Consider the following 25,662-nt stretch of genomic DNA (forward strand, 5'->3'; position numbering starts at 1 on the left):
GAAAGATTCTAAGTCGCGAATTCGCGTGAAAGCTGGAGTAATTCACGCTGTTTTTTTTCAGTGGGAGATCAGAGAAGAATCTCCCACACTCTGTGCACTGCAGAGGGCACTAGCGTGAATATCATTATAAATCAGGGGACGGGGCCTATTCCTGCTGGAGAGGCCGGCAGCATAGCGCTGGGTGGGTCACTGCACATGCGCTGATCTGTCAATGCCGAGACTGGCGCGTGCGCAGTGGCCCTGTACTGCTGGCCTCCCATTGCTGGCCAGCCGCGCAACCTCTGCAACGATGGCTCTCCACCCTCCCATGGCCCGATTGCTCGCCCGCCCCGATCTCCAGCCCCTTCTGCCTCCCCCCCCTCCGATTCCCCACCCCTGTTAATCCTGACCCGACCCCACCCCCCCAGCTGGCTGACCCTGCCCCAGCCCCCCAGCCCACCCCGATCGCTGGCCTCCCTCCTTCCCCTACCGATCCTGTCTGCAGAGTGGCTGCGGGACCTCCCCACCCCCCACCGATTGCCCCACTGGGCCCCGCCCCCATCAGACCCCGCCCCCTGGGCATTAGCACTTTGCCCCTTGGCAATGCCAGGGAGCACAGGCTGGCACTGTCAAGGTGCCAATGCCCAGGGGGCACTACCCCCCACCGCCCGACCCTCTGGGGATGCCCCGATTGTCCCCCCCTCACCCCAGCGGGGTCGGGTCACTAGTTACCTACTAGTGGGGAGCTAGTGTAATCCCTGCTGGAGTGAACCACTCTGGCAGAGGGGGAGATGCGGGCGAGCAGGCTTTAGTCCGGGCCCTTGTGGCCTAGCCGCAAGTTTAAACAGGGTCTTTCTACCAATCCATGTATGCTGAAACCTTTGAACTGGATCACTGAGGATTAGCACTCCCCTCTGTAACTGGGGAAAGGGGGCTGCTCTGCGTTGAAGGAAGAAGATTTTTCTTTGCCCGCTGTCAGGTCAGATGTTTCAGGCATGTGGGTGGCGGAGGTGAAGTGGGACGGTCCGGGAAAGGATGGGGGAGGAGAGGTGGTGAGAGAGAGCTTGGACGTGTCAGGCTAACTGGGAATCTTGGGAACCTCGATACCCCGTTAATCTCCATGGAATTCTGGGAATGCCATCGCCCCACCCCTTCCTGACCACTCCTCCCCTACCATCTCCCCAGTATAGCCATGCCACTGAATCTCAGGAACATAGAAGGAAGTCTTGAAGCTGGAATGGATTCATGGCTGCCTTGCAATGTCCTCCAGAGCCAACAAGTGGTGCTGCGATCAACGTTGTTTTGTCACGCATCAGTTGTATTTCTGTGAACCTTTTTTTGGGGCGGGGGGATAAAATGTCTGGGGATACTCTGTTTCATCTTGAATCAAAGGTTTTGTAGAAGTAATTCTTAAGAATGCTAAGTGATGATCATCCAAACAGGTAAGGATGTTTTGTTTTAAATGTTCTTGGTTTTTTTTTTGTGCCGCCGTGTCTCGAACGTTGCTGTTTGGCGCCAACAAGACAAGTCCATCTGATTAATGTTTTAATGTATGTGTAATCCCATCAAATTAACTGATGTATATGTTCGGCGAGCCTTGCTCTGAACATCATTTCCTTTACTCTAGAGAATTTCTCCGAAGCCTGTCGTCTAATTTGTCTTGACACTGTCTATAACCTGACTTGAAGCCATAATTCATCAGTGCCGAGGCTGGCTGCGGTTCTCACTGAAGGGAGACATCGAGCCAAGACCGTTCGATAACCTGGTCCCAAATGAGGTGGCCATCCCGACACTCTGGGCCTCTCCTTGCCACTTCAGAATAATAGCGAGACACCGGTTGCAGCGGCAGGGTAGAAAAATAAAAGTTAATAAAATTTCTATCCCACACACAGTAGCCCAGCCAACATGGATTCTCACATTAATTTAGCCGAGCTAAACACGTGAAAGGGCACAAGGAATCTCCAGCAAATAAAGAAGTTAATTGCACAGATAAGATGGTGCTGGAGTGAGCTGAACCCAGCACATTCTCTAATTCTATATCCCACTCTCATTCTATGCTCACTATATTCTGCACCCTCTCCTTTCCTTCTCCCCTATGTACTCTATGAATGGTATACTTTGTACAGCGCGCAGGAAATAACACTTTTCACTGTATCCCAATACATGTGACAATAATAAATCAAATCAAACCAAAGATATGCCACAAACATGGCATCTAATGGAGGGAGATTGCCTTGGAGTTAAGACAATTTTCCATTAGTTGACATGGGGAAAGGATGTGTGTAAGGTCAGTCAGCCACCCAGAATCATAGAACCTTGCAATGCAGAAGGAGGCCATTCATCCCATGGTGCCTATGCCAACCCTTTGAAAGAGCTAGCCAATGAATTCTCTCTCCCGCTCTGTCTCCGTAGCCCTGCATGTCTTTCCTTTCCGAGTCCATATTCACTTCCCTTTTGAATGTTCCTATTGAACCTGCTTCCACCATCCTCTCAGACAGTGCACTCCACTGTCACTGACTCTGCCGCCAGTGGAACAAGATTCTCCCAACCCACCCGATCATCCTTTGTCAGAATTGTGAACAGCTCCAGTAAATGGCTCCTTGGTCTTTCTCTGCTCCAATGGGAACAACCCCAGCTGCTGTAGTCTCTTGACTTCATTGGAGTTCCTTCACCCCGATGTCATTCTTGCACATCTCCACTGCATCCTCGTCCAGGTCAAGGGTGGCACGGTGGCACAGTGGTTAGCACTGCTGCCTCACAGTGCCAGGGACTCTGGTTCGATTCCCGGCTTGGGTCACTTTCTGTGTGGAGTTTGCGCGTTCTCCCCATGTCTGCGTGGGTTTCCTCCGGGTGCTCCGGTTTCCTCCCACACTGTGCAGGTTAGGTGCATTAGCCATGCTAAATTGACCCATATTGGGGATTAGCTGGGTGAATACAAGGGATTAAGGGGATAGGACCTGGGTGGGATTGTTGTTGGTGCAGACTCGATGGGCCAAATGGCCTCCTTCTGCACTGTAGGGATCCTATGATTCTAGGTCCTGACATCATCCTGAAAGCTTGGTGCCCAGGATTGGACGCAGTCCTCACCTCTTGTTTTTAAAGGTTTAGTGCAGCATCCTTGGATATGCTCTGCATCTCCAGTTTATCAGGCCCAGCATCTTATCATTTTTTAACAGTCTTATCAACCTGTATCATTTTGAAAGTTTGTGTGTGTGAGCCCCTGGATCTCTTTGTTCCTGCACCCCTTTGAAAACTGTGCTGTTTGGTTCATGTCATTTGCCTTTCCAAAATGCATCCGGCCACCCAGCATTCACTTTTACCTGCTTGCCTGGCTGCCCACTTGCCTGTCTCTTTATGTCTGCCTGAAGCCCACTGCCTGCCTCCTCGCCCTTTACTGTGTTTCCAAGTTTTGTGTCTGCAAACTTTGAAGTTATGCCCTGTAAGCACAAGTTCAGGTCATTAATATATATCAAAAAGAGCAATTGTCTTAATTACCAGCTCCTGGGAACATCACCGTATACCTCCCTCCAGTCTGATAAATGACTGTTTACTGCGACTGCCTGCTTTCTGTCCCTTAGACAATTTTATATGCTTTCTACCCCTGTCCCTTTAATGCCTCGGGCTTCAATGTTGACGGCAGCTATTACTTGGCACTTTATCAAATGTCTTTTGAACATCCACATATGCAACATCAACTGCATTCTCCTCATCCAGCCCCCATTATTTACTGAAATAACTCAATCAGGTTTTGCCAGACAACACACATTGATGCCAGCTGTCATTTATGAACCCATGGCTTTTTCACATGACAATTAATTTTGTCTCAGATTCGGGTTTCTACCAAATCCCCCCCACACTCCCCCCCCCCCCCCCCCCTCCTCCAACCTGTTAGGCTGACTGGCCTGTCCTAGGATCATAGAATCCCTTCAGTGCAGGAGGAGGCCATTCGGCCCATCGCGTCTGCACCAATTCTCGTGACAGAGTATCTCACCCAGGCCCTCTCCCCACCACCACCCCCCCGCCCACCCTATCCCCATAACCCCACACATTCACCACGGTTAATCCATCTAAAGGACACATCTTGGGGCACTAAGGGACATTCTAGCTTGGCCAATCCACCTGCTTATCTTTGGACCGTGGGATAAAACTGGAGCACCCGGAGGAAACCCAGGCAGACACGGGAAGAACATGAAAACTCCACACAGACAGTTGTCATCCAGTTTATGCCTCACCCCTCTTCTTAAACAGGGGTTTTAAGTTTTGAAACTAGTCAGTGCCCTGGCATTGTCTCCATATCCAATGATGACTAAATTATGCCTGATGGGTGGCACGGTGGCACAGTGGGTTAGCGCTGCTGCCTCACAGCACCAGGAACCCAGGTTCGATTCCCGACTTGGATCACTGTCTGTGCGGAGTCTGCACGTTCTCCCCGTGTCTGCATGAGTTTCCTCCCATAGTCCAAAGACGTGCTGGTTAGGTGCATTGGTCATGCTAAATCCTCCCTCAGTGTACCCGAACAGGTGCCGCCGGAGTGTGGCGGCTAGGGGATTTTCACAGTAACTTCATTGCAGTGTTAATGTAAGCCTACTCGTGGCACTAATAAATGAACTTAAAAGATTGCGATGCAGTGCGTGTTGCAAATTCCTTTAACCACCCAGCCATGAATCAAGTTTTGTCCATGGTGGAAGACCATTGGCTTGGCTGTGTTCCTGGCTGTGTGCACTCGCAAAGACGTGTGGAGTGAAACCAGTTGGGCCAAACGGCCAGTTTCCGTGCTGCAAGGTCAATGTTGGTCTATATAAGCGAGTTAAAGATGTGATTTACTGGGGTGTTTTGAAAGTGCGAATGATGGATTTATACTGGGGAGAAAAAAAAGCACAATAACTTTCCCTCTATCATGACAGGATGACCTGGATGAGTTTAGCAGACCCTTGGTTCATTTTCCAGCCAGCAGCACATTGGATGAAGGAGTAAAGACTTTAACTTGGTCAAAAAGAAGGAAAAATGTAACGTGTTTTTGTAAAGGAAATCTTAGTTATATTTGAAATATTTTGTCCTATTCCGTTTGCTTGAATCATTAAATTGTGTCAAGTTATTGAATGTGATTGTGTATAATTCTCTAAATGTTTATGGTCAGAAAATGCAAAGTGACTACATCAATGCTGTAAGGTCCTATGTTTCACTCAGCTGTTCACCCCTTCCTCAGTAAGTCGGAACCAGCATTAGACTAGCACTCCAGCACAGACCTGGTGGGCTGAATGGCCTCCCTTTCTGCTGCATGATGCTTTGGATAGGCAGGCAATAGGAATAAGGAGGAACTTTGCAATGTGCACATCCCCTGAACTGTTTCGATATAGATCAAACTTCCATTTAATCATCTCTTTTTCATATTAACACTTGTTTTCAAAGTGCACGCAACTAAGTAGAACGGATGGGCAAAGAAGCAGGTGAAGAACCTCCCAAATCGAACACATAACAAAGCTATACCCCAAAATCTTACCACCCCGCCTGCCATGGGACACAGTGCAGGCGAGGGGTGGACAATGGGAAGGTCCGTTAACCTCGGGCGGGATTTTACGGTTTCGGGACGAGTGTGGCTGTAAAATCCCGCCCATAGTATCCAATACAGCTACGTGAAGCAGTCATTCCTTTCACATTGTTTGACTTACCAAGGAGAAAGCACTGTTTTAAAGATGTCCAAGGTCCAAAGATAGGTAGATTGGCCAATGCTAAATTGTCCCTTCATGTCAGGGGGACCAGCGAGGGTAAATGCATGGGGTTATAAGGGTAGGGCCTGGGTGGGATTGTGGCCGGTACAAACTCGACGGGCCAAATGGCCTCCTTCCCTCCTTCTGCACTGTAGGATTCTATGATTCTAAATGTGTTCTGAGATGAATAATGAATGTGGGGAAGATTTCCTCACTGCACCCATGAGTAATTAAATTGTAAATGTGCTCTTTTGTGAAGGGTTTTGAAATTTTGGTGCAGTGCACCTGGAACACAGAGGGAAAACTTTCCTTGTTAACCCAGTGAGCCAGCAAGGCCAGGTTTCTACCTACCCAATCACTGGAATCAAAGCAATGCAGAGAGAATATAAATCAATGTGCTGCCCTTCAGAGTGACATTTCCTGACCAAGATATTCCACAGGGGAATCAAAGCTGCCTCACAAGTTTCTCTTTAAGTTGCAATGGTATCTTGAGTTGCAGGAGCACACTTTTGGACTCCAGGCAAGTTGCTTCTGCTGCTAAGGCAAGGACAGATGTTTGATCAGTCGTCGATAACCTGCTGCGACCCATTTACATTAAGGCCGGAATTTTTCCATCCCGCCTGCCACGGGAATTTCAGCGGACGGGACACGGACCATGCAAAGGTCCTGAGGCAGGATTTTCCGGTCTTGGGGTGAGCGCGGCCGGAAAATCCCGCCCTGAGCGTCTCACCCGTTTTTTTCTTTCTGTCGAATTGAATGGGTGGGCAATGCCATAAAGACAGATGCTACCGTAACAGGTAGACAATATGGACACTAAGGCGACATTGCTGCTTTTACATTCGAAAAGTTACAATTATCCCCGGGGTGTGAAAATCTTGTCTGTTTCTGGGCTTGGGTTTCGTGAATGTTGAACTGGGATCGTATCTATATTTGCTTCTCTTAACTACGTCTGTATTCCCGAACGTGCGAATCCATTCTAATCACAGCAACAGCTCAGCTAAACATAGAAGATAGGAGCAGGAGGAGGCCATTCGGCCCTTCGAGCCTGCTCCACCATTCATCACAATCATGGCTGATCATCCAACTCAATAGCCTAATCCTGCTTTCTCCCCATAGCCTTTGATCCTATTCGCCCCAAGTGCTATATCCAGCCGCCTCTTGAATACATTCAATGTTTTGGCATCAACTACTTCCTGTGGTAATGAATTCCACAGGTTCACCACTCTTTGGGTAAAGAAATGTCTCCTCATCTCCGTCCTAAATGGTCTACCCTGAATCCTGAGACTGTGACCCCTGGTTCTGGACTCCCCCACCATCGGGAACATCCTTCCTGCATCTACCCTGTCTAGTCCTGTTAGAATTTTATAAGTCTTTATAAGATTCCCCCTCATTCGTCTGAACTCCAGCGAAAACAATCCTAACCCAGTCAATCTCTCCTCATACATCAGTCCCACCATCCCCGGAATCAGCCTGGTAAACTTTTGCTGCACTCCCTCGAGAGCAAGAACATCCTTCCTCAGGAAAGGAGACCAAAACTACACAGAATATTCTAGAAGCTAAGTGTCTGAGTGAAAGTGGGAATCTCTTCGGAACACCACGATCATTCTCAGCCAACCTAGACCCCCTTTGTCCGTATCTAATAGTTCCTGTAAGTTCTGATAAAACACGGAGATGCTTCTTTCTCCATTGACCGATACCAAGAGGATGTGAAGGAAAATTAATTGGGAGGCTTACATCCACATCCAGGCCCTTGAGTCTCATCGGCCTGCATTTCCCTCCCTCTGCAAACTGGTCACCCAAACTCTTGACTTCCTGCTATCGATAATTGGTGTGAAGGAACAAAGCTCAGGTACCTATCCAGTTTCCCGTCCTACCCCCAGGGCACCGCTGAACCACCAGAAGACGGGGTGAGCCTGGGGTAACAGTGTCAGTTCAGGAGGGTGAGGGCTGATTAGTGGGCTCCGCTACTCTCTAGGACCTGTTCCCTCTTCTTTGAGGTCACACAAACCTGAATAAAAGTCTTGTTAAATGGTAAAACCTATATTCAGCATGTATCTGTGTAGAGCAGTCGTTTAAATAGGCCTGAAGCTTCTGTCAAACCCTTTTTCTAAATGTCCGTTGTGTTGGCCGTACTCTGGACAAACATTGGTTTTCACAAAATCACAGAATTGTTGCAGCACAAAAGGAAGCCATTCGGCCCATCTGGTTCTGCACTGGCTCTCTGAATGAACAGTTCACTTGATGCCATTCCCTTGCCTTCTCACTGTAACCCATTCTTCCTTTTCAGATAACAGTCCAATTCACTTTTTAATGTTTCCATTGAACCTGCCACCACCACACTGCCAGGCACCGCATTCCAGACCCCCACCACTCGCTGCGCAAAAAGGTTTTTTTCTCTCTCACATCACTTCTACTTTTTTTTGGCAATTACTTTAAACTTGTGCCCTCTTGTTCAGGAGTGGGAATAGTTTTTGCCTATCCACTCACTCCAGACCAATAAATATCCTTCTGGCCTCGGGTCACTGTCTGTCTGGAGTTTGCACATTCTCCCCGTGTCTGCATGGGTTTCCTCCAGTTTTCTCCCACACTCCAAAGATATGCAGGTTAAGTTGATTGGCCGTGTTAAATTGCCCCTTCGTGTCAGGGTAAATAGGTGGGGTTACGGAGATAGGGCCTGGGTGGGATTGCGGTCGGTGCAGACTCGATGGGCCAAATGGCCTCCTTCTGCACTGTAGGGATTCTATGGTTCGATTAGGTTTTTGCAGAATCACTCTCGCTGTATGAGGGGGGAGGCTGAGGAGGTGGAGTGTCTCTGGCGAGAGGCAGATTGGTTCTTGGTTTTGTTAGTTGGGAGAGCAGGGTCCTCTACCAGTCCTGCTGCACACCCAAGGAACTGTGCTGAACAGGGCAGCCCAAGCACAAGGTGGCACAGTGGTTAGCACTGCTGCCTTCACAGCGCCAGGGATCCAGGTTCAATTCCTGGCTTGGATCACTGTCTGTGCGGAGTCTGCACATTCTCCCTGTGTCTGCAGTGGGTTTCCTCCGGGTGCTCCGGTTTCCTCCCACAGTGCGAAAGATGTGCTGGTTAGGTTCATTGACCATGCTAAAATCTCCTCAGTGTACCCGAACAGGCGCTGGAGTATGGCAACTAAGGGATTTTCACAATAGCTTCACTGCAGAGTTAATGTAAGCCTACTTGAGACACTAATAAATAAATATACAGACTTCAGGGAAAGTCTGTAGCCCATTTTCTGCTGGCTAAGTACTTAACTTCCAGCGTAATAAGCAGCAAACCAGGGAATTATGGCAAAAGAAAGGGAATGTGCTCAGTGATAGCGCAGCCCTTTCAGCATCATTATAAAATGGAAATCACAATCGACCTCTAAGCTCTGGAGAAATTAATTTATGTTCTTAAAAGTTATTTGAATGAATGCGTCCACGTTTGGCACCATCCTGTTCTGCTCATTGTCAGATGATCTAAATGGTGTTCTTTGCATCCTTTCCTTTCCAGCCCTGGGAGCCTCAGTGTTTCTGCAGCACTTTTCCCTTTGAAATGATCTGCAGTGATTCCTGGGGACAATCGCTACTCATCTCTACAGAAGCTGGAGTCTTACTGTTAGACGGTTAGTGCCTCATTCATCTCCAATTGAAATTAGGTGCCCACCATCTTTTGCCACTCAGTAACCTCATTTGCACGATTGTCTGGTTCCTCGCGCTGGTGGGTTCGCACCACTCGCATCAGCATTTGTTTTGCAGTCGATTTTAAATCCAGATTGGAATGTTGCATTCAGTGAGGATAGAGTGCACAATATGGTCCACAGCCTGACAATCAGAGGTGTGCCGGAATACTCCCCACTTGCCTGGATGGGCGCAGCTCCAACAACACTCAAGAAGCTCGACACCATCCAGGACACAAAGCAGCCCACTTGATTGGCACCACATCCACAAACATCCACTCCCTCCACCACCGACGCGCAGTAGCAGCAGTGTGTACCATCTACAAGATGCACTGCAGCAATTCACCAAAGATCCTTAGACAGCACCTTCCAAACCCACGGTCGCTTCCATCTAGAAGGACAAGGGCAGCAGATACATGGGAACATCACCACCTGCAAGTTCCCCTCCAAGCCACTCACCATCCAGACTTGGAAATATATTGCCGTTCCTTCGCAGTCACTGGGTCATAATCCTGGAATTCCCTCCCTCACGGCATTGTGGGTCAACCCACAGCACGTGGACTGCAGCGATTCAAGAAGGCAGCTCACCACCACTTTATCAAGGGCGACTGGGGATGGGCACTAAATGCCAGCCAGCCAAAGGCACCCATGTCCCACGAATGAATAAAAAAAAATGTTGTGACTGACTCAGTTCATTGGCTTCCTGACCGCATCCAACAAGCCCACTCTGAATAATGAGGAGGACCTTTTGCAATGGGCACCATCACCATTGGTAGCACAGCATCTGCAACTGGGATTTTCACACACAGTCAATGAACAAAATATTTGTGGCTTCAATCCTTTTGACGCTGAATAACATTGTCACTATCGTGAAGCCAATTTCTCGTTGGAAATGCGATGGGGAAGTCAATATGCTTCCCACTAAGTCTCAAGCTGCTTTAGCACAATTGCAGCTGTTTATTACAAGGCCCAATTAGTTAGCATTTTCCTTTTGCATCTTGCCACTCGTAGCTTGCCAACACTAAAGTAAACACATTGCTGGAATGTTACTCGAGCTTGTTGTGGGGCACGAGATAAAACTGGGTTTCAATAACCCATTGAACAGGATGGAATTTTACCGGCACGTCCGCCCGAGGTTCGGACGGTCCCGCCTGAGGCCAACGGAGAAGGCCGTTCTCTGAGCCTCGCCCGCTCCCGGAATCAGGGCGGGCGCGCCATTAAACCTCCAGCCAAGGGGCGGAAAAGGTCACAGCAATGTGTGGTTCAGGGCAACTTTAACCTCCTGAGCTCTGATTCCCCCAGAAAGTGGCAATTTGTGTTATGTGATCCAGCAATCAAAGTCCAAGTTGAAATCCCCTTTCTGTTGTGAGTCTGTGGAATATATTCACCGCCTCGATGACTAATGCAAAGCATTTTTGTTTCAAAAACTCAACAGCTTTAAACTTCTTTTGTTTACCTCATGTTTATTACATTAAATGTTAAATTGTTTAGATTTATCCAAAAGTATGTCACTTTATTTTCAAGACTAGAAATTCTCACACAAGCCAGGTTAGTTTGAAATGTAAATGCACTTTATTTTAATACTCTGCCAACAAACTTACACATACACATGCAAACACACCTATAAGCTCACATTCACACAAACATGCACACACAAACATGTCCCCATTCAAGTGCATGCACACACAAGTACACAAACATGCAGACATCTACATATGCACACATGCAAAACACATTCACAAATGCAAGCACATGACAGCACGCATACACGTGCAATCATGTACACAACATGCTCCCACTCAAGTACATGCACACGCATGCAGAAAAACATGCACACATGCATTCATACACAATCATACACACATGTGCATCTGCGCAATCATACAAATACTTGCACACGCAGGCACGTCCCCACTCGAGCATGACCACTCATGGACATTTTTTTAAAAATTCATTTTACAGGATGTGGGCATCGCTGGCTATGTCAGAATTTGTTGCCCATCCCTAATTGTCCTCGGGAAGGTGGTGGTGAGCTGCCTTCTAGAACTGCTGCAGTCCATGTGGTGTAGGTACAGCCATAGTGCTGTTAGGGAGGGAGTTCCAGGAGTTTGATCCAATGTCAGTGAAGGAACGGCGATATATTTCTAAGTCAGGACGGTGAGTGACTTGGAGGGGAACCTCCAGGTGGTGTTTTTCCTTGTCCTTCTAGATGGTAACATTCATGTGTTTGGAAGGTGCTGCCTAAGGAACCTTGGTGAGCTCTTACAGTGCATCTTGTAGATACTACACACTGCTGCCACTGTTCGTCAGGAGTGGAGGGATTGAATGTTTGTGGAAGGGATGACAATCAAGCTGCTTTGTCCTGGATGGTGTCGAGCTTCTTGAGTGTTGTTGGGGCTGCACTCATCCAGGCAAGTGGAGAGTATCCAGTCACTCTCCTGACTTGTGCCTTGTAGATGGTGGACAGGTTTTGGGCGACCAGGAAATGAGTTACTTGCCATAGGATTCCTAGCCTTTGACCTGCTCTGGTAGCCACAGTATTTATATGGCTAGTCCAGTTCAATTTCTGATCAATGGTAACAGCCAGGATGTTGATAGTGGGGGTTTCAGTGATGGTAATGGTATTGAACGTTAAGGGGTGATGATTAGATTTCCTCTTGTTGGAGATGGCCATTGCCTGGCCCTTGTGTGGCGTGAATGTTACTTGCCCATGCAAACACAAAAACATGCACACACTCATGTACATAATCCCACACCACACCCAAACATGCACACATGCAAACACACACATGTCTGCGTCAACATCTTGTTCAGTATTCACTATTCTTTACTTATTTTACAGAGTTGAAAGCCAGTGTGACACAGATGTTTAAAAGTTATTCATCTTTCTTGAATGAGTTGGAAATATAATGAGAAACCTGTTTTTGGTGACTGAATAAGAAAGGTTCAAATGTTAAATGTGAACAGAGTACTTCATATATTCTAGAAATAAAGTTAATTGACATTTAATTGAACCTAATTGCCAGTGATTGTGCTGGATGGAGGGTCATTGAGGGGAGGAATGAACTCTGATTGTACTGACTCTCCCTCTCAGGGTGCAGTCCACTTCCTCATCAGTTCGAGCAGCGAGTCTTCCCTGAGTCGATCTGTTGTCCAAGCCCACTAATGTAACAGGACGTGATCGGCAGTATAACTTCCTCCCAGGGATTCCTTTCTCTGTGCAAGTGCCTGCCCAAAACAATCTGCGTGGGTTTCCTCCGGGTGCTCCGGTTTCCTCCCACAGTCCAAAAGTGTGCGGGTTAGGTTGATTGGCCATGCTAAATTGACCCTTAGTGTCAGGGAGATTAGCAGGATAAATATGTGGGGTTATGGGGATAGGACCTGGGTGGGATTGTTGTCGGTGCAGACTCGATGGGCCGAATGGCCTCCCACTGCACTGTAGGGATTCTATGATTCTATGATCACCAACTCTTTTTTTTTGTTTTAATTGCATTTAACTTTAGGTTGTAATTTATAACTTTGATATAAAATGCTGTGTCCCCTGTCCAGTGGGGAGTTAGATTAGAATGGACAGACAAAGGACATCAAACATAATGAGATATAGATGGGTGGCACGGTGGCACAGTGGTTCGCACTGGTGCCTCACAGGGACACAGGTTCGATTCCCAGCTTGGGTCACTGTCTGTGCGGAGTCTGCACGTTCTCCCCGTGTCCGCGTGGGTTTCCCCCGGATGCTCCGGTTTCCTCCCACGGTCCGAAAGACATGCTGGTATTTTGAAATTTAACCAGGAAGTTCCGGTTAGGCAGCAGCTGTGGAGATAGAGAGAGAGAGAGACAGAGTTAATGTTTCGAACTCATGATGACTGTTCCTCAGAACTTTGCTTCTCTGAGAAAGAGTCGTATCAGACTCGAAATGTTAACTCTGGGCGGGATTTTTGGACTTGCTCGCCCTGAAACCGGAGAATCCCGCCCGACGGCGGGATGAAAGGCATAGATAGGGTGAACGGTGGGAAGCTTTTCCCCAGGTCGGTGGTGACGTTCACGAGGGGTCATAGGTTCAAGGTGAAGGGGGGTAGGTTTAACACGGATATCAGAAGGACATATTTTACACAGAGGGTGGTGGGGGCCTGGAATGCGCTGCCAGGCAAGGTGGTGGAGGCGGACACACTGGGAACGTTTAAGACTTATCTAGACAGCCATATGAACGGAGTGGGAATGGAGGGATACAAAAGAATGGTCTAGTTTGGACCAGGGAGCGGCACGGGCTTGGAGGGCCGAAGGGCCTGTTCCTGTGCTGTATTGTTCTTTGTTCTTTGACGGCCTTCCCATGGTCCACCCCTTGCCCGCTCCGATGCCCGTGGTGGGCGGGACGGTAAAATTCGCACCTCTGTCTCTGTCTCTCTCTCCACAGTTGCTGCCAGACCTGCTGAGTATTTCTGGCACTTTCTGTTTTCATTTCAGATTTCCAGCATCTGCAGTATTTTGCCCTCTTTTTCCCGATGATTTTATTCAGTGAGGAAAGGATGAGTTTTTTTTGTTAAATGTCTAATTTCTACGCTGGTTGTTTCTGGTTTATTTAGAGGGACAGACCCCAGTGCCGGTCTTTGACAGGACACTGCCGGTGAAACAGATGGACATTTTGGAAACTCAGGACCTCTTGTTCACCAGAGCTGATAAAGGTAAACCCCGACGAGAACGATCTTCCGAGGCCGGCCTTTAGCTGGTCCGAGCGAGAAACGTGTGAGCATGTGGACACATTATTTATGCAGGAAGACAGTGGCTTGGTGTTAATATCATTGTACTAGTAACCAGAGGCCCCAGGTTAACACTCTGGGTACACGGGTTCAAATCCCACCACAACAGCTGGTGGAATTTAAATTGAATTGATAAAAACTGTGTGGAATATAAAGCTTGTCTCAGTGATGGTGATCATGACAACTTTCATCGATTGTTACAAAACCCATCCATCCTGTTTGACTATTGTTCGCCCTCTATCTCTATAACCATCTCCAGCCGTACAATTTCTCCATTCCCTCAGCTTTGGCCACTTTTGCACCCTCACTCCCTTTACCAAGCCTCTAGAGTTTACTCCCTACATCCCTCTGCCTCTACAACTCCCCCTCTTCCTTTACCAGGGGAAGCAGTGATACTGTCCCCGGACCAGTAATCCAGAGGCCCAGACTAATATGGGCGGCATGGTGGCACAGTGATTAGCACTGCTGCCTCACAGCACCAGAGACTCGGGTTCAATTCTGGCCTTGGGTTACTGTCTGCGTGGAGTTTGCATGTTTTCCCCGTGTCTGCGTGGGTTTCCTCTGGGTGCTCTGGTTTCCTCCCACAATTCAAAAGATGTGCAAGTCAAGTGGATTGGCCATACTAGATTGCCCCATGGAGTCCAAGACGTGTAGTTAGATAGATTAGCCATGGTAAATGCATGGGGTTATGGGGATAGGGTGGGGGAGAGGCCTGGGTAAGATATTTTGTTGGAGAGTCGGTGCAGACCCAATGGGCCGAATGGCCTCCTCTGCACTGTAGGGGGGATTCTATGATAATTCCCTGGGATATGAGCTCAAATTCCAACACAGCTGGTGGAGTTTAAATTCAATTAAAGAAAAAAAATCCAGACTTGAAAGCTGTTCTCAGTAAAGGTAGCTTTGATACTATCTTTGATTGTTGGAAAAACCCATCCGGTTTCCTTTAGGGAAGGAGATCTGCCGTCCTTACCCAGTCTGGCCTACACGTGTCTCAAGACTGACAGCACTGTGGTTGACTCTTAAATGCCCGGTGGCACAGTGGTTCGCACTGCTGCCTCACAGCGCCAGGGACCCGGGTACGATTCCCGGCTTGGGTCACTGTACGGAGTCTGCACGTTCTCCCCGTGTCTGCGTGGGTTTCCTCCGGGTGCTCCGGTTTCCTCCCACAGTCCGAATGACGTGCTGGTTAGGTGCATTGGCCGTGCTAAATTCTCCCTCGGCATACCCAAACAGGCGCCAGAGTGTAGCAACTCGGGGATTTTCACAGTAACTTCATTGCAGTGTTAATGTAAGCCTACTTGTGACACTAATAAATAAACTTAAAAATGGCGCAGCGAGACACTCAGTTCAAGGGAACTTCAGGGATGGGCAACGAATTCTGCCCTCGCCGACAACACCAACATCCCATTAAAGGGTAACAGAAACAGGAATAACCAGAAGCTCGAGGGACCCAACGGCGATGTCTCTTTCTGAGCTTTGACTGGCACCCTATTTCTCCCAAATTGTTTGATTCATTAACGTGTTCGGGATGTGGGTCTAGCTGCCAGCCTGCAGAAGGGTGACATTATCCACCAGACACTGCTCTGTGGCTGTCTCATCAAGAGGCATGCTTTTTAATCTGTCATCGAACGCTCATTCATACTCACAGACCAGGCTTTTATTATCCAATGACAAGATGAAAGCTTTTACCAGTGACCCAGCTCGCTGTAGATCTGTAATCATGTTCGCTGCTTTGAAACGATAAATCTTAACCGTTGACACTTATTGTGCATATAAACAAATGAGTGGGTGAGTGATATTAGTTCAAGGCTTCGAACCAGGGTATGCAGAGTTTACAACGTCCATTACATGAAATGATTAAAAGAGCATTTCTTGCTGCTGGTTTTAGAATTAAAAACTGAAAATGAAAGAAACTGTAATATATCTCCAAGCCTGTACTAGCTACAGGAACTTTACAAGTGTTGCAATGTTTCCTATGTTATCGTGACCATCAACCTAAGGGTTTTAATATGATGTGCTTTTAGTATGATGTGGCAGAGTCTTGGCTGAGTCAGAGTCTGATAGGTTCTTCAGTATATAGAACGAATTGCAACATTTGTCTGGACTTAATCTACATTCTTAGCTCTGTACTTAAGGAGTCAAGTACCTGATGTCCTGTCTGTCTGTCCGACCTCCCCCTGAGAGAAGTGGTGGAAATTCTTTTCAAAAATTTATTTGTGGGACATAGATGTCGCTGGCTGGGCCAGCATTTATTGCCCATCCCTGGTTGCCCTTGTTCAGAGGGCAGTTGAGAGTCAACCACATTGCTGTGGCTCTGGAGTCACATGGAGGCCAGACCAGGTAAGGACAGCAGATTTCCTTCCCCAAAGGACATCAGTGACCCAGATGGGGTTTTTTTTCTCGACATTTGACATCAGTTTCATGGTCATCAGTAGATTTTTAATTCCAGATTTTTTTAATTGAATTCAGATCTCGCCATCTGCCATGGTGGGATTCGAACCTGGGTTCCCAAAACATCAGCTGAGTTTCTGGATTAATCATAGAAATCATAGAAACCCTACAGTGCAGAAGGAGGCCATTCGGCCCATCGAGTCTGCACCGACCACAATCCCACCCAGGCCCTACCCCCACATATTTTACCCGCTAATCCCTCTAACCTACACATCCCAGGACTCTAAGGGGCAATTTTTTAACCTGGCCAATCAACCTAACCCGCACATCTTTGGACATTAATAGTCTAGCGATAAGGCCACTGGGCCATCAACTCCCCTAATGTGATGTATTATAAGAGTAAAAAGTAAATTAAGATTGATATCAAGAAAGTCTTCCTCATTAGAAGAGAAATCAGTGTGCTCCATGAGTAAAACTTGGCATAACAATGCGAATTTTCACCAGTGTGAACCCTCACGCTTTTCAGATTGGCCCTGTAATGGTCAAAGGGCACGGTTACACTCCTGGACTGGAGGTGTGCGGTTCTCTCTGCATTGGCTGCACTCTGCTTCCCAGCGTACACTGGCAAATGTAGGCCCCAGGCTTTTCCACCGGGATAAAGGAGCAGGTTTCTATTGCAGTACAAATTGTCAACGTGAGGGGATTTGAAAGGTTGAGATTTTTTTACTCATGCCTCATGGTACATTTTTATATTTGGACTGGATTTAATTGCGAAAGGAGAATGGTAACCAGCTGTTGCCAGGTACACCTGCTGTCAGGCGAGTACCACTGCATGGGAAAGATCGCTTCACCGTTGGCCGATAAGGCGGCTGCTAGATCAGCTACCTCACCCCCCACATTGGTGCGTCAACCACATTGATTACAGCCAACAGGAAAGTTGCCCATTGTTGGCCAAAAGCTGTGGCTGCCACCAGCCAGAACAAATCTCCCAGTCTGAAACTTTCCCGCTTCCTGGACTCGAACCGTTCTGCTCTGCGCCTTATCGCTGTTACAGCTCCTTTCCCTAATCGCGTTATGCCACCCTGTTTGTCAAAACATCTCCCGCCATGTTCATTCCCATTGACCACAGGTGGATATTTGTGCAGCCGGTCCCATATCACCTGCCATACAGTAACCCCCAAATTCAAAACCCACCCATGTGTGCCCTGCCACGCACATTGATTCATAACTCTTGCCATGTGTTAAAAGTAGCATGTTAAAAGTAAGCGTAGAGTCAAAGAGGTTTACAGCATGGAAACAGGCCCTTCAATCCAACTTGTCCATACTGCCCAAGGTTTACCACTAAGCTAATCCCAATTGCCCACGTTTGGCCCACATCCCTCTATACCATCTTACCCATGTAACTGTCTAAATGCTTTTTAGAAGACAAAATTGTACCCGCCTCTACTACTGCCTCTGGCAGCTCGTTCCAGACACTCACCATCCTCTCTCTGAGTGAAAGAATTGCCCCTCTGGACCCTTTTGTATCTCTCCCCTCTCACCTTAAACCTATGCCCTCTAGTTTTAGACTCCCCTATCTTTGGGAAAAGATATTGACTTCCTTATCTATGCCCCTCATTATTTTATAGACCTCTATAAGGTTGCCCCTAAGCCTCCTACGCTCTGAGGAAAAAAGTCCCAGCCTATCCAACCTCTCCTTTTAATTCAAACCATCAAGTCCTGGTAGCATCCTAGTAAATCTTTTCTGCACTCTTTCTAGTTTAATCATATCCTTTCTATAATAGGGTGACCAGAACTGTACGCAGTATTCCAAGTGTGGCCTTACCAATGTCTTGTACAACTTCAACGAGACATCCCAACTCCTGTCTTCAATGTTCTGACCAATAGCAACCAATGAGTTTGAGTTGCTCGATCATGATTTAGGCGGGAATAAATGTGCTTGAATACCTTCCTCTCCTCCACATCAAGTTGTAAACATCTAGAATAGAATGGTGCAACATTTTACACTCTGCCGAACCAGATCTGCCTGTTTTATGGTTCTGAGAGTAACTCAAAGGTTGTAAATTCAAACCATACTATGTTGAAGGGTAGTCTCAGTAATGGTGACCAGGAACAGGTGGTTCTACAACTTGTAAAGTATTCAGCCACGAGTTTGTCAACGGTCATTTCGAGGTCACAATTCCTTTCTGACAGTTAAAGGTCAAAGGTTGTGAAATGACCAATTCTGCAGTGAATGTCAAGGTCGTGGCGTAGTGGGCTAGTAATCCAGAGACCCAGGGTAATGCGCTGGGGACCCAGGTTCAAATCCCACCATGGCAGATAGTGAAATTTGAATTCTGGAACTAAACATCTACTGGTGACCATGAAACCATTGTTGATTGTTGGAAAAACCCATCTGGTTCACTAATGCTCTTTAGGGAAGGAAATCTGCCATCCATACTTGGTCTGGCCTACATGTGACACCAGAGCTACAGCAATGTGGTTGACTCTTAACTGCCCTCTGAAATGGCCCAGCAAGCCACTCAATTCAAGGACAAACCGTGATGGGCAACTGATGCTGGCCTTGCCAGCATTGCCCACAAAGAATAAAGAAAAGAATGATGAATTATATATCTGAATTCAGCAGATCTGGTGATTTGTGGATTGGTAGCGGCAGAAATGAGAATAAAAGCCAATGTTTTGTTATTTTAAAAAACCTCCCCACTTAATAGAGTCACTGATGCCCTCCGAAAGACCTATCTAAAACCCACCCACTCAGTTGTAATCACAGTTGCTACGGAAAGCAGCTAGCAATGGGGGATAAATTGTTGCCTTGTCTGTGCCACCCACACCCCGAGATTTGAAAAGAAAGGCCCGGAAGGCAGGCACTAAAGTAACGTAACGGGCGGCACAGTGGTTAGCACTGCTGCCTCACAGCCACAGGGACCTGGGCTCAATTCTGGCCTCGGGTCACTGTCTGTGTGGAGTTTGCACGTTCTCCCCGTGCCTGCGTGGGTTTCCTCTGGTTGCTCCGGTTTCCTCCCACAGTCCGAAGATGGGTAGGTTGGATGGATTGACCATGGTAAATGCATGGGTTTACGGGGATAGGGTGGCCGGGGTGGGTCTGGGTGGGATGCCCTTGTTGGACGGTCGGTGCAGACTCGATGGGCCGAATGACCTCTTTCTACACTGTGGAGATTCTCTGGTTTTATGGTAACGCCAAAGCAATCTGCAATTCAGCTTGTGTTTTCTCACTCCATCACTGTTGCTGGATGGATTCCAATGTGAACAGATGTACGTGTCACACTGAGGTTGCAGTGAAGGTTGCGCCTGCCTTCACTGCTTGTCAGTCACTGAGTCTAAGCAAAATGTGTCGCTTCTCCCTGCAGGGAAAGATGCGCGCCTGTTTGTCTTCAGACTGAGCGCAATCAAGAAAGCTCTGGAAGAAAGGCAACCGGTGAAAAGCAAATCCGACTGCAAGGACAACAAGCTTGAAAAAACAAAAGGTGATGGAGATTGGTGCCACTTGAGGATGTGTTCCCCAGACAGAGGGTCAGCAAAATATTTGATACATTCTTTGGCCAACAAATGAGGGTTACTCACCAACAGTGGAGATCCCGCTGCAGTAAGATAGCCCAGATTCTCTGAGCCAAGCTCACTGGGGGCATGGCTCTATGCTCAGAGTACAGAATCCATATTATTGCTGTAGGGTTGAGAGAAAGTTAGTTGGGAGGAAGCTCGTGTGGGACATGCATATGTTAAGTTGTCGATGTGCTGTATAATTCTACGTAACTCTATAGTACATTAGTCACTTGCAAACTCATTTTAGGTTGCAGTTACAATGCAACTATTGCTCTGCAACAAATATTTGACATCATTGCAAAGAAGTTGACATGTAAATTCACAGAAGGTCGCATAAAGGGCGGCATGGTGGAACAGTGGCTGGCACTGCTGCCTCACAGCACCAGGGACCTGGGTTCAATTCCGGCCTCGGGTCACTGTGTGGAGTTTGCACGTTCTCCCCGTGTCTGCGTGGGTTTCCTCCGGGTGCTCCAGTTTCCTCCCACACTCCAAAGATGTGCAGGTTAGGTGGGTTGGCCATGCTAAATTGCCCCTTAGCGTCCCAAGATGTGTAGGTTAGAGGGATTAGCGGGGTAAATACTTGGAGTTACGGGAAATGGGTCTGGGTGAGATTCCCCCTTAGGGTCAGGGGGATTACATGGGGTTACAAGGATAGGGCTTGGGTGGGATTGTTGTTGGTGCAGACTCGATGGGCTGAATGGCCTCCTTCTGCACTGTAGGGATTCTATGAAAGTCCCCAGGGCCTGATGCTCTGCATCTCAGAGCACTTAAGGAAGTGGCTCTAGAAATGGTGGGTGCACTGGTGATCATTTTATAGCATTCTATAGACTCTGGAAGAGTTCCAATGGATTGGAGGGTAGCTAATGTAACCCCACTTTTTAAAAAAGGAGGGAGAGAGAAAACAAGGAATTATAGACCTGGTGGTGGGGAAAATGCTGGAGTCAATTATTAAGGATGTAATAACTGAGCATTTGGAAAGCGGTGACAGGATCGGTCCGAGTCAGCACGGATTCACTGAAGGGAAATCGTGCTTGACAAATCTTCTGGAATTTTTTGAGGATGTGACCAGTCGAGTGGACAAGGGTGAACCAGTGGATGTTGTGTATCTGGCTTTTCAAAAAGCTTTTGACAAGGTCTCACACAAGAGATTAGTGAGCAAAATTAAAGCTCATGGTATTGGGGGTAATGTATTGACATGGATAGAGAACTGGTTGGCAGAGAGTGGGAATAAACAGGTCCTTTTCAGAGTGGCAGGCGGTGACTAGTGGGGTACTGGAAGGTTCAGTGCTGGGACTCCAGCTATTCACAATATACACTAATGATTTGGACGAAGGAATTGAATACATTATCTCCAAATTTGCAGATGACACTAAGCTAGGAGACAGTGTGTGCTGTGAGGAGGATGCTAAGAGGCTGCAGGGTGATTTGGACAGACTGGCTGAGTGGGAAAATACTTGGCAAATGCAATATAATGTGGATAAATTTGAGGTTATCCACTTTGGTGGCAAAAACAGGAAGGAAGATTATTATCTGAATGGTGGCAGTTTCGGAAAAGGGGGAGCGCAACGTGACCTGGGTTTCATGGTGGAACAGTCGCTGAAGGTTGGCATGCAGGTACAGCAGGTGGTGCGGAAAGCTAATGGCATGCTGGCCTTCATAGGAAGAAGATGTGAGTATAGAGTAGGGATGTCTTGCTGCAGTTATACAGGGCCTTGGTGAGGCCACACCTCGAGTACTATGTGCAGTTTTGGTCTCCTAGTCTGAGGAAGGACATTCTTGGGTGGCCGATGGCTCACTCCATCAGCCTTGGGAAAACATCCCGCGGGGAGGGGTGTCAGCCACAATCTTCAATGAGCGGTGCTGAGATATCTCGTCACGTCACAGGCTGACACTATTTTTATCTCTACTGTTTTGCCTCACAAGGCTGCCATCTGTACGCCATCAACACACATCACAGCGCTGAGCTGCGGATTGTCATAGCCATTCGGAACAAGCTGCTGCTCATTACAAAGAAAAACCTCAACAGGTCCAACAGCTTCCCAAGCCTGCAAACATCCGCAGAGTCGCCTGTCGAGGATTTCCAGTACATCAGGGTAAGATTCGCTAACCGCGGTGATTTGTCCCTGCCCCTGTCTCACGGTCAAGTCAATCCGATAGGACGAGACAGGGTAGATGTAGGGAGGATGTTCCCAATGGTGGGGGAGTCCAGAACCAGGTGTACCAGTCTGAGGATGCGGAGTAGACCATTTAGAATGGAAATGAGGAAACATTTCTTCACCCAAAGAGTGGTGAGCCTGTGGAATTCACTACCACAGGAAGTAGTTGATGCCAAAACATTGAATGTATTCTAGAGGCGGCTGGATATAGCACTTAGGGTGAATGGGATCAAAGGTTATGGGGAGAAAGCTGGATTAGGATATTGAGTTGGATGATCAGCCATGATCATGATGACTGATGGAGCAGTCTTGAAGGGCCGAATGGCCTCCTCCTGCTCCTATCTTCTATGTTTCTATATGTTGGAACATAACATAAGAACTCGGAGCAGGAATATGCCATCTGGCCCCTCGAACCTGCTCCACAATTCAATAAGATCATGGCTGATCTTTCTGTGGACTCAGCTCCACTTACCCGCCCGCTCACCATAACCCTCAATTCCTTTACTGTTCAAAAATCTATCTATCTTTGCCTTAAAAACATTCAATGAGGTAGCCTCAACTGCTTCACTGGGCAGGGAATTCCACAGATTCACAACCCTTTGGGTTGGAGCTTTGCTTCACATGGTGTACCAGGGGGAGCAGGGTCTTTGGGTTAATGGTGTGACGTCACTGTGAAGTCTGAAGGGGATAGAACGCTGTCCAGTTAGTCCATCCTGATGGACCTTTGATTAGAAAGAACTCAAACTAAAAGAGTCTCCAAATATTGATGAGCCCTCTAGTGCTGGCATCCCTTCACAAATTGTGGACAATCTTTGACATTGTGAAAGGTATCTCCAATGGAGATGCAAATGAGTGAGTCTGTGCAACTGATGCAAATGTCTGCACAAGTGTCACACTCTTCACCTTAAATTTGATGGACCTATTCCTTCCCCATTCCCCTGTGATTGATCAGTGATTGATTGGCGCCGCTTGAAATTGTGAAGACCCATTGGGCTGAATCATTGCTTCAGGTGTGGGAAACAGAAGCTGGGACAGGAGGTGGCACGGTGGCACAGTGGTTAGCACTGCAGCCTCGCAGCGCCAGTAACCCGGGTTCAATTCCGGCCTTGGGTGACTGTCTGTGTGGAGTTTGCATGTTCTCCGAGTCTGAGTGGATTTTTTCCAGATGCTCTGCTTTCTTCCCACCATCCAAAGATGTACTGGTTAGATGGATTGGCCACGTTAAATTGCCTCTTAGTGCCCAAAGATGTGAAGGTTGGATGGATTGACTCTGCTAAATTGCCTCATAGTGTCTAAAAATGAGTAGGTTAGGTGGATTGGCCATGCTAAATTACCCCTTAGTGTCCAAAGATGTGCAGGTTAGATGGATTAGCCATGCTAAATTGCCCCTTAGTGTCAAAAGATGGGTAGATTAGATGGATTGGCCATGCCACATTGCCCCTTACTGTCCCAAGATGTGAAGGTAAGGAAGATTAGCGGGGTAAATACAGGTTGTTACAGGGATCTGAGTGGGATGCTCTGTCAGAGAGTCGGTGCAGACTTGATGGGCTGAATGGCATCCTTCTGCAATGTAAGGAATCTCTATCCGGCTCTCAGACTCAAAACCCGGGGTAAAATCGACTCTCATTTGGCAATTTGACCAGGGCTCCCATAATGGGATGTCCCTGCTCAATAATGAGTGTGGCTGTGAGGGCTGTCAAAATTGGAGGGCCAATCAGAGGAGCACCCAGCTGCAGGAAAGGGTAGGTAATTGGAGGGTGCTTCAACATGGAGATGCCGTCTCCCCAACCTTTCAAAAAAATCAAACAAAGAAACAATAAAGCCAGGTAACCACTGCGGAGAATGGGAGGGATTGGCAGGCGGGTGGTGGGGAGATCTGTCTACTGGGTGGCCTTTTCTGTCCAGGCAGGCAGGCAGGGCAGGAGGCAGAAAGGGGCATGTACCCTGCCTGGAGCACTGGGATCCTGGCCTGCTACTGGGAGCCCACCTCTAGGCAGCTGAACTGCCCCCTGCCACATGGGGAAACTGGAGACTGATTGGAAAATCCCAGTGATCCTCCTGTTACCAGCATCAACTTAATGAGCCTAATTGGCCACCTTTCCTGTGGGGGTGGGCAGCCTTGTGGGGTCCTAAACCTGCTTCCCCCAAAGTGACTGGCACCAGTATCTCCGGGTCCTGTCCACCTCTGTTCCTGACCTTGGCGAGGCCCAAAAATGCTGCCCGCAAATGTCTCAAAGGGAAGGTTGATTCATTCGGAGAGTGTCATCATTGTGAAAGATAAGAAAACAATAGCTCACCCACCAAAGATAGTGATGGCTGTTCATTTTGGTTCCAAGAAAAAAATAAATTCACTTGCAACTGATTCTTTTGATTTCTTGTATAAACTGAACACAAGTCAGCACAGCTTAGTTCATGACCCGCTCCTCCAGAATCACAAGGTTGTGTGTACAAGCCCCACTTGAGGACTGAGTCCCGTGACCCGGACTGATCATTATTGCTTCACTGAAGGAGCGCTACATTGCCGGAGGTGCCATTTTTTGCATTGGGTCTCAAACAACCACACGGGGGCTTTAGTTTAATTTGCTAAGTAACAGATGCCACCCTGCTGTCAGAGCCAGCATCAATCCCTAAACCAACATTTGTTAGTCACAAGTAGGCTTACATTCACACTGCAATGAAGTTTCTGTGAAATTCCCCTCGTCGCCACATTCTGGCACCTGTTCGGGTACACTGAGGGAGAATTGTATCATGGCCAATTCACCTAATCTGCACATCTTTGGACTGTGGGACGAAACCCACGCAGACACAGGGAAATGTGCAAACTCCACACAGACAGTGACCCAAGCCAGGAATCAAACACAGGTCCCTGGCGCTTTGAGGCAGCAGTGCCAACCACTGTGCCACCTAGTGTTTGCAACACAATCAAAAACAGAGAAAATGCTGGATAAACTCAGCAAGTCTGGCAGCATCTGTAGAGAGAGGAACATTTTCAGCCCTTAAGACCCTTCTACAGAATTGCATACAAACTCGAAACATGAATGTGTGGTGGGATTTTCAGCATGGGGCACGCGCTCCGGGACCGGAAATTCCCGCCCGAGGTCAGTGGACGGAAATTTCTGTCTCGCCCACTATGATTCCCACGGGGAGTGAGACAGGAAAGTTCTGTCCTTGCTTCTCTCTCCTCAGATGCTGCCAGACCTGCTGCATTTTGTTTTTTACTATCAGAAGCAGAATCACTCAACTTGTGCCTCATTGCTGTTTGTGGAACTTTGCTGCGTGCAGATTGACTGCAACATATAAATAAATTGTTCACACTCAATAAGTAATTGATTGAGTGCACATTGGCCGTGTATTTTCCCCCAGTATTCTCTTAAAAAGTGCCTCACTGATTGTAAAGTGCTTTGAGATGTCCAGTGGTTCGGAAGAGCACGATATA

At 47.7% G+C, this 25,662-nt stretch overlaps 1 protein-coding gene across 10 annotated transcripts in view; it reads left to right on the forward strand.

Annotated features, from left to right (window-relative positions):
* Window positions 1-25,662, forward strand: part of garnl3 (GTPase activating Rap/RanGAP domain like 3) — a 443,046-nt gene that overhangs the window by 351,368 nt on the left and 66,016 nt on the right. For 7 of the 10 annotated variants that reach the window (XM_078226419.1, XM_078226417.1, XM_078226420.1 and 4 more), the window contains 5 exons: window positions 4,884-4,985; window positions 9,199-9,310; window positions 13,945-14,043; window positions 19,878-19,994; window positions 21,994-22,163. In XM_078226419.1, coding sequence (XP_078082545.1) covers window positions 4,884-4,985; window positions 9,199-9,310; window positions 13,945-14,043; window positions 19,878-19,994; window positions 21,994-22,163 — 600 coding nt within the window. The remainder of the gene's footprint in view (window positions 1-4,883; window positions 4,986-9,198; window positions 9,311-13,944; window positions 14,044-19,877; window positions 19,995-21,993; window positions 22,164-25,662) is intronic. The other 3 variants (XM_078226423.1, XM_078226422.1, XM_078226424.1) reach the window with 1 other exon arrangement.

This window comes from Mustelus asterias, chromosome 13 (assembly GCF_964213995.1).
Source record: "Mustelus asterias chromosome 13, sMusAst1.hap1.1, whole genome shotgun sequence".
NCBI classification, from domain to species: Eukaryota; Metazoa; Chordata; class Chondrichthyes; order Carcharhiniformes; family Triakidae; genus Mustelus; species Mustelus asterias.